The sequence below is a fragment of the Dipodomys ordii genome, unplaced genomic scaffold (genome assembly GCF_000151885.1).
Source record: "Dipodomys ordii isolate 6190 unplaced genomic scaffold, Dord_2.0 Scaffold22, whole genome shotgun sequence".
NCBI lineage: Eukaryota > Metazoa > Chordata > Mammalia > Rodentia > Heteromyidae > Dipodomys > Dipodomys ordii.
Window position 1 is genome coordinate 2,215,856 of NW_012267238.1, and position 9,838 is coordinate 2,225,693.

General features: G+C 44.7%; 1 protein-coding gene across 1 annotated transcript in view; it reads right to left on the minus strand.

Moving 5' to 3' along the window:
• Positions 1–9,838, minus strand: part of Clpb (ClpB homolog, mitochondrial AAA ATPase chaperonin) — a 134,199-nt gene that overhangs the window by 24,165 nt on the left and 100,196 nt on the right. Inside the window, exon 7 of the mRNA XM_013014177.1 lies at positions 454–568. Coding sequence (XP_012869631.1) covers positions 454–568 — 115 coding nt within the window. The remainder of the gene's footprint in view (positions 1–453; positions 569–9,838) is intronic.

Below are 9,838 nucleotides of genomic sequence, written 5' to 3' on the forward strand. Positions count from 1 at the left end.
CTTCCCAGCCCGACAAGCTATTCTGAAGGTGTAAGGGAGCCCTGGAGTTGCATAAAGAAAAAAGTTCTATTCTAGCCTAGCTGCCATGTTATTAATGACAAACTAGCTCCCACCTTTCTTTGGATCTCAAATAATACACCCCAAGTGAGGCAAGGTAAAGTTGAGAGTTGAAGTCTAAGCAAAGAAAGCAGCATTAAATTATTTAAGTACTGTGTCTTCACTTTCCAATCTGCAAAATGGACATTTAACAGTATCAACCTTGCAGGGCTGCTATACGGACTAAATGACATGAGACGGGCAAAGAGCTTCCAGCAAATGCTTGACATATAGATGGTATTCAACAGATATGAACTTTGCATCCCTCTGGTTTAAGAGCAGCAGAATGTGCACCTCACTGAAGCAGAGTACCAGTTTCCCTGTTCTTTCCCACCTGCCTAGTGCCTGTGTACTTACCAGCCCCCACAGTGGCGATGGCACTCTCTTGGCCAATGATGTGCTCCTTTAGTCGCTGCTCCAGGGGAAAGCGGCGCCGCTCCTCAGCCTCACGCTTCCGCTGTTTTTCCATGTACTGAAAGGAGAGAAAGCACAGAGCTCAGGAACCCTGGGCCCAATTGGATCCTAGTTTTACTCTATCTTCCAACAACTCAGGGAAAACACAAGTTTGGGGCTCTAGAGTACATGAGTGCTGGAAGCTGGTCCAGTTGTTCTTACTCTCTCCACATCTGTCTGGTCATCCACAGGGAGAAGAGCCAGACCCTGCCCTATAGGGAGCTCCAAGTCAGGAAGCAGCAGGCGAGGCACAAAGAGCCAAACACTGTCCTCATTGTTCCACAGCATAAATGCTCAAGTCTAGGCTGTTCCTTGTACTAGGACTACTACTTCAAAAGTTTGCTGAGTATTTGTTGGTCTGTCCTCTGCCTCCATCATAGGCTCACTGAGAACAAGCACCAACCAGCACAGGTCCAGGCACAGTGGCACCATCTGGTAAGTGTTTGTAAAACAATTTAATGACAGAATTGATGGCTAGTTGGGATGGTGCACAAGTAGAGAAGAGAAGATATGTGAATATGGAATATTTTAGAGTACGTTCTGGGAAAACAGGAGACATGAAAAAGATGGAAGATTTTCAGTGCTAGATAGGGAGAGCTGACAGTGAAGCATTTATAGAAGCCAGAAGCTGATGGGGGAGGAGGTGAATCTTGGACTAGGAAGGACAGACCAGTTCTTCAGTGTGCTCCTTTCCCTGGAATCCCTGTGACAGACATCTTTCCAGAAAGGGAGCTGTCAAGGTAAGGTCCTGTCACAAAAGTTGTGGTTGCAGATTGCTCTTGTGGGCCGAGTGGATGAAAAATACCTGCGGCTTGGAAAGTGTTTTCCTGTTATGGTAGTGACCTTGACAGAAGTTAAAAAAAATAAATAGCAAACAATCCAATTTTGGCTGTTGCTATCAGTCTGTTACTGAAAGCTCCCATCAGTCCTGGGTTTCATATGGAGCAATAATTCGGCGCCAATCCCAATGGAGTGACGCTTGCAGCTGGAATCCAGAGTGTCACTGTGCAGCTCCCTCAGGCGCCACATATATCACCTAGCTCCGCCAACTCTAGCCATATATCTGCTGTTTCCTCCTCCCTGCCCAGCAGCCAGCTCAGCCCTCCAGCCCACTAGGTTGAAAGGCTCTTATGAGGAGATGTGTACTCTGGCTGGGACAGGGCTGGCTTGTAGTTGGGCCAGCCCAGGTAAAGCTGACTTGCCGGGGTTTACTGGTTTGCTTATTGAAGTACCAGACTATGCTAAGCACTTTATCAACTTTATCATTGTTTATAGTCACCTGAATGACTCACCTTCACTCACTCACCTGTTGTACAGAAGGAAAAAAACTTTCTCTCCAGACAAACCTCACCTTGTCCATTTACTAGCTAGCTGTCACTGGAAACTCATCTCATTGTGTGCCAGGCCAGCACTAACACCTTCAGGACCCTTGAGGGGGAATGCCATGGAGATGGCCTGGCACCAGGGGCTCACACCTGTAATCCTAGCTACTTAGGAGGCTGGGATCTGAAGATCAAGCTTCAAAGCCAGCCCAGGCAGAAAAGTCTTTAGTATCTCTATTAAGTTCTCAGGCAAGGGGAAATAGTCTTCGGTTACTATGGAGGTAAGCCTGTGGGAAAGGCTGCATGCACCATGAATGGTTTTTTTTTCAGGAGCTTTCTCTGGGCATGGTTCCTAATGGGAAAGGTTCAAACTATAGCCTCAGTCTCTGAGCACATCTTGATTATCTTCAGTCTGAAGGCCTGAATATCTTCACCTAGCCTTTGCAAGTACACTGGCCTTCCTTGATACATACAGGACACTAAGATTAAACCAGAAAAAGGTTACTGTTTAATATTCATATTCTTTTCTAAGCAGAGTTGTCCAAAAAAGTTTAAATTACTCTTTTTTTAGTTGTTGCTGCAGTGCGAGAGATCAACCCGAAATTCCATGCTAAGCACCAACGAACTACTTTTAAAAGCCCAGTTTAGTGAAAAGCTCGTCAGTGGGAAAAGTTAAAGAAGGAAAATACTTGGTTTGCATACGTTTGGGAAGTAGGGAGAAGGGATCCCTAAATATAAGCTATGGCTGTTTCTAGCTCTTTGAGGAGATGGGATGATGACTAAAGAACTTTGTTCAAGCCTTCTACTATCTGGAAGAAAAGGCAAAGCAGGTAACCCAGACCACAGAAGCAGAGGGCACTGGATGGAGAGGCAGCCAGGAGAATAAGAGTGGGAGTAACCATTTTCTTAATAAAAGCCTTGTACAATTAATTCCAGAAGCTCTCACCTGGAGCTGGCAGCCACCAGCTTCCCATGCTGCATCTTTGCTGGATAATCATAGTCACTGGTTTCCATCAGTCTTGATTTGATATGGCACCTCTCCTGGCTGTGAGTGCATTTACAGGAAAGGGTTGGGAGGCTAAGGCAAAGTGGTGCTAGGCTTGTTCCATTCAGATGTGCGTGGCTAAGCTGAGTAGCTCTGTGGGGGATGGTTTGGGGGAGATGGGGCATGGAAGGCATTCTAACTGTTGGGAATCCCTCAGAGGACAGAAAAAACAATGAAGCTGGCAGTAAAAGGGTGGTGAGTAGGCAGAGTAAGACCCTGTCAAGAATGGGGTAGGGAGAGTGAGCAAGCTGAAGTTGCCTCTCAGGGGGAGGTTAGGCTTCTCACAGGCAGGCAGGGCCCATACTCCCAACTCCCTGATCCACACCTCAACTCACAAATCAGTCAGGACCTCTACTGGGCCAGGAACAGGATGACAAAGATGTAAACAAAGGAGCCTGGAGGATGCGTGAGACTGGAGGGAACATGAGACTGGGATGAGATGTGCCCAATGGACTTGAAGGTCACTTGAACTAGTACCACAGAGGAAGGCTGCCTACAAAGCACTCATCAGACGTGGTAACAACCAGATCAGCTTTTAGAATCCCTTCTCCTCTTCTTCAAGTCCTTCCTTTTGTTGTTAGAACAGTTTATTTTTTGGGGGGGAAGGGGAGAGGAGGAGGAGAGGCTAATTTCTGAACTCAAACAGCAGAGCCTCTAGCAAGTATGTGGCCATTTGAGCTACAACATGAGCCCCTTTTGTTTTAGTTATTTTTCAGAGAGGATTATATGCTTTTGCCTCGGTCAGCCTTGGGTTTTGAGCCTCATGTTTCCTAAGCAGCTGGGAGTAAGATGCGAACTACCATGTTCAACTTGTTGTTTGAAATAGAGCTGTGTTTTTTCCATGGAAAAACACTTTTGCATGATCATGTTTTACTTTTGCAAACAGCTAGATTAACTCAGAGACAAGACTGATGACAGATGGTTGAGAGGAGCAAGAAGTGGCAACAGTGAGGCAATGAGTTCACGTGCTTTTCACTGTTTAACGGGTGTATTATACTGATTTATCCCATAACTACTGATACTAATTTAAACTTTGATCTGTTGGCTAGAATGGTGTCTGCTGGATTTCACCACTACTATTTTCCGCTTTTCAATTAGCAAGTACTTTGTAGGGAAGAGACTTTTACACTATCTTGTTACTTCTCAAACTGGCACTCACTACATTCAGCATCCAGTGATGGATCTTTCTTGACCAGTGTTCTGATGAAGCCCTATGAAGTTGACAGTGTCACCATCCTTGTTGTAGAGATGAGATAAACTTACCAAACTGTACTAGTAACAAGAAACACCAGGCCACACAAGCAACTTTCTGGGGATAAAAGAAAGCCTATTCCCACCTTCACTGAAGCAATATATTCAAGGGGATGAGACAAAACACAAAATCTGTTTTTTGACAGTACTGAGGTTTGAACTCAGGGCTCTGCGTTTATTAGGCAAGTGCTCTATGGCTTGAATCATGCCTTCTGTCCTAAAATATAAAATTCTCATCCCTGTTTCTAGTACAGGACTACGTAATAATTTTACTGAAAATAAACACTAGAGGATGTTGTCAGAAAAGCATTACCTGAGTTGATATATCCAAATAGAGGGAGGACATTATACAAAATGACCAGCTTGTTCAAATGCTGAGGCCACAAGACACGTCTGGAGGACTGGTCCAGATAAAGGAGCAGAAACATGAGCCTGGAGTAAAACTTGCCTCTGAGATTTTCTTCTGTTGTAAGAATTACTGGGAAAGTTGGAAAGATCAGGATAATGCCTATAGATAATTTATTATCAAGGTTACTGCCATGTTTCTGGTGATGGATGCAGCTGAGTGGCAGAGCACAAGCCATGAGGACCCTGGCGTCTTTTTCCGTCACTGCCCTTCTCCCCAAGTCCTAATTCATATTACTTACACTTTTTAAATAATAAAGTGTGAGAAAATGTGAAGTTTATAGGCACTTGCCATATAATTTCTGAAATTACACAAAAATGAAAGGTAGAAACAAGATACTGCTTCCCCTTGGGGAAAGGGCAGTGGCTAAAAGAGCAGAGTATGTCTGGCAAAAAAATCCGTACATTTCTGGTTTGTGTACCTTATATAACTACATTTCAACAAGCAGGTTTTGATTTTTTTTTAAGTTCCAATAAGGCACTCAGCAGTGTGTTGCCCATCATGATAAGCCACGTGGACAGGCAGAGTCAGGCAAGAAGGCACCTACACTGGCTGTACAGGAGGGCGCACAGGGAGAGGATGTCCAGGAGGAAGAACCTCTCCCCTCCTTCCCTCCAAGCCTTCACTCAGCTCAGCACTGTGGGGAGCACCCAGGCACTGAGCCAGGAGTATGGGCCCAAGGGAGCACCACATCCCCAGCTACCCTGAAGCAAATGAAAAAATATAGATAGAGAAAATGTGCTTGTGAGGCTGTCACTGGGATATGCAAATAAAATATATAGGATAGGCTTATCTGCCTAATATTCCTGCCAATTCATTCTCTGGGTGTGATTAAAATGAGCAATAAATTCCTCCGGAGTCTCAGTGGAGTGAGCATCGAAAGAGGCGATGCGGGCTGGCACGCGAGCGTCCCCCTCAGCTGAATATTCATCATGGGATAGCTCCCCATATTTTTGTTTTATCTGCTATCATGTGCTCAGAAATATATTTCTACCTCTCTTTCGTCTCTTAGTTAGGGCACAAAAATGGTCTAGGCATTAAGAATTAAACTCTTCATGCATTGAAATCATTCAAAGTGAGACCCAGGCAACTCCTCTACAAAGCTGGTTCTGCTGATTCTTCCAGAAGGCGGGTGAATCCTCAACCTTGCAGGCCCATCAGCTTTGAATGGGGCCCTCCTAAGGCACCAACCAGCCCGCAGGTATCAGAGCTCAGAAAGCCCATCCCACCCCTAGTTGATAGCAAGCTTGGGGCAGTAGCTAGGCCTCTTTCATATCTGGATCTTTTCAGAGAGGCTAAGGGGTGTTAGGCTCAGGGAATACTGAGAGCACCATGAACCTACAGTGAAGGATGACTTTCGTAGACTTTAGGCCACTTTAGGTAACAAGATTCTTAGAATGATATTTTAAGATGCAGAATGAAATTTTAAAAAATGGGCTTATGAATATTTTGCTCTTATGGGGTTCAAACTAAGGTTGGGCCTCTTGCTTATTAGGTAGGCACTTCATCACTTAAACCATATTTCAAACCCTGTGGATAGATTTTTTTTTTTCAATTGTGAAGCTTCAACTCTGGGCCTGGGTGCTGTCCCTAAGCTCTTGAGCTCAAGGCTAGCATTCTACCACTTGAGCCACAGCCCCACTATTGGTTTTCTGGTGGCCGATTGAAGATGAGTCTCATGGACTTTCCTGCCTGGGCTGGCTTTGAACCGGGATCCTCAGATCTCAGCCTCCTGAGTAGCTAGGATGATTACACGCGTGAGCTATCTGATATCTGTGCTCGGCTCCTATGGATAACTTTTAAATGGGGAAATCGCTAATAATACTTAGTGGAAAACTGAGTGGAAATACTTAGTGGGAAGGTGGCTCAGTGGTAGAGCGCTTGCCTTACATGCATAAGGCCCTGGGTTCGATTCCTCCGCACCACATAAGCAAAAAGAAAAAAGCCGGAAGTGGCGCTGTGGCTCAAGTGGTAGAGTGCTAGCCTTGAGCTGAAGAGCTGAGGGACAGCACCCAGGCCCAGAGTTCAGGCCCCACGACCGGATCCAAAAAAGAAGGGTCAAGCAAAAACTATAAATGCTTGACAAGCAAGGATATAACATTGCATGGAATGTGGCTGGAGAGTCTATATACTCCCAAGCCCTGTCATTGTCCTGAGAATAGGTAGATATGGACATCTAGTAGACACATGCATAACAATTGATTTATTATGAGACACCTGCTTTCTTGCTGCTTCAATATTTCTATCTGTAAGACAAGTATTAAGAGGTACTTCATGGACTGAAAAATATCTTAGAGCACCTTGCACAGTACCTAGTGGTACAAAATTAGTAGTATTTAGTATTATAAATAAAAACATTAGGACTAGAATGTTTTTAATTGAGTGGGTTAAATAGTGCTTTTACTTGAGAGTGGGTTAAGTTGACATCTCTTCCAGGAAGCCTTCCTTGCTAAGTTATACCCCTGATCACCAGTGGCATCCTAATAAATGTGCCCATCTTGCCATCAGATTGTGAGCTCCTGGAATATTTTACTCATCTGTTTTCTTTCCACCTGGCACACAGACCTCATTATTTAATTCTGTGTTTAAACTGTATTATTTAAATTTTCTACATCTTACTTTTCTCTATTCCTAAATCTTGATGGATTACATATGATGCTAATATTCAAACTTTCTACTATGAACAGAATTTGACTAGAGAATTAATTGAAAGTCAGGGTGGAGGAGGGGCTGAGCTGGGTAGTAAGGGGAACACAGGGTTGTAAGGCAAGCAAGATCAGAGCAGAAGGAACTAATGCATAGACACAGTCAAGAGAGGAAGGCCTGAGGCTGAAGCCTTAGGGCCCTCCAAGCTTGAGTCATGGTTACAGACGCATGAACTAACCTTCAAGAGGGGCAGCTGCTTTGTAGTAAGTGGCAGGAGAGAGAATCCAGATGTAAAACAATGTTCTCCCTACAAGAATCAGCCTCCAAGACGTTTGTGCAGCTTGGTGGGGAACCACCACCATCAACAATACAGACTAGAAGTGGATGCTATCTGATGCTAGAAAGACCCAGGGAGAGCTGACGGTGGTAAATGGGAACAGAGCAATGAAGTGGAGATAAGATGCTCAGGGGACACTTGGACTTTCAAAAGTCTCCAACTGGCAGAAAGGATCCAGAGTACAGGTGACACTGGGTGGAATATTATTTCTGATAGAAAGCCTCTCCCTGCAGTTGCTCGACAAGAATAAGCGTGACCTTGTTCCAGCTTTGCAGGTGGATGTACCTGTCCCCTTACCCAGAGCCATTACTGAACCTATGTGAGACTCTTCTCTCTGTCAGATGCCTTGTTGCCTTCAGCTTTTTCTCATGGCACAGTTCCTTTTGCTTCCCTACTGCCCTCCTCAGATTCTAAGAGGTCTAGTCTACCTAGAGCAGGCTGTTGCTCTCAGTGCTCCAGAAGGGTCAGGCTATACAGGAGAGTACCTTGTTCATTCTTTACATTAGCCTTAGTAACCCCTTCACCTGCACTGGCCCTATGTTGCACCATCTGACAAACTATGGGAATTCTGAACTAAGTCCAGCATGAGTCAGTAGCAGTCCCTGAGGCAGTTTGAAACTTCTAGGGATTTCTTCCCGGTACACCAGACCCTAGGCAACATTCAGGGCTGCTCTTTGGGAGACAGTCTGAACAAAGGGAAGGAAGCACTTGACTCTTGGAACTTAGTAGCTCCTTCTGGTACCTCCCCCTACTCCCTTGTAGAAAGGCTGTGAAAAACTAGTGACCCTTTCTAACTCCATTTATTGCAACAAATAATGGCAGCAAATTACGTGATCATGGCCCTTGTGGTTGAGGGGATCATGGGATTGGTTCTAGCCACTGAGCTGTGCCCAGGTTACTCATGCTTACAAGCCTAGTTACTCAGGAGGCTGAGATATGAGGGTCAAGGTTCAAAATCCAACCCCAGCAAACAAATCCAAGTGACATATCTCCAATTAAACCAGCACAATGCTGGAAGTGGAGGTGTGGCTCAAGTGGTAGAGCACCTGCTGTGAGTGAAGATGTTGAGTGAGAAATAAGCTCCAACACCAAAAAAAAAAAAAAAGTCAGCTTCCAGACTGAGTGTTTGACTGTAGACTTAAAGCCCTTTGGAACGTTCCTTTCCCTCTGGCAAGCACCAGCAACATTCTAGGGATGAAGTTGGCACTGCCAGTTAGGATCCTAAGTGCTTATGAGCGAAGCCAACCCTTTGACCCTAACAGCAATCACACAATCACACACTGAACTGAACCATTTAGTTCAATGTTACTTTACAGAGTTTCAATGAGGACAATGGTTCATAGGTTCATACAAGCTGAGATCAGAACTCTACCTGCATCTGTCTTAGTCTAGTGAGCCAAGTATTCTAGTTCAAGTTAGAGAAAATATTTGCCACTAGGTGGGATCTGCCATGCTGAATCCTCTCAAGGTACATCAGCCAATTTGTGGACAAGAGACTCCAGGGGAGTAAGACTGAGGGTCAGAAGCCAGGCCCAGTTCTGCTATCAAATCTACTTCATGACCTTGTGGTCAAGCCATAGTTTTGATGTTAACTCAGTCTGGGGCTGAAGTATAAGTTGTATCATAGCCCCAAATTCCAGCTTTCTCAGCATTAAAATAAGTCAGTTTATTTGGATTTCAAAGACTTAAAACTCATGCCCACTATGGGGGGTCCTCTTAGAAGAAAAGGGTCCTGTCTAGACAGCTCATTTTCCTTCTGATTATTTGTTTGTGCTTTTCCTAAGACTTCGCATCACTAGACCTGATGACTTCTCAGGTGCCTGCCAGGTCTATGATTTGTGATTCTAGTTCTTGAATTATGCTCATTAGTTCTGAGTAACAGCTCTGTGTTGGGGAGAAGTAGAATTGCTTTCAGGAAATTCAGAAGTCTAGTAGCAAAGATCAAATTAAGATGGATATATTTTTGGCTCAGATGCTGTACCAGGCTCTAGAGTATGTGTGGAGGGGAAGGTAAAGGACTGATTCTGAAAGACTGATGATGGGAAAGGATGCTTGATGAAGCTGCAGGTACCTGAGGCTTGGGGAATACCTGTACTCAAGATTTCATCTGGCTAATTTCCCTTCTCTGAAAAGAACTTGGAGGTCAGAACCTCAAAACTGAATTTGAGGTTAATTCTTTTTTTTTTTTTTTTTTGGGTCCGGTCGTGGGGCCTGAACTCTGGGCCTGGGCACTGTCCCTCAGCTCTTCAGCTCAAAGCTAGCGCTCTACCACTTGAGCCACA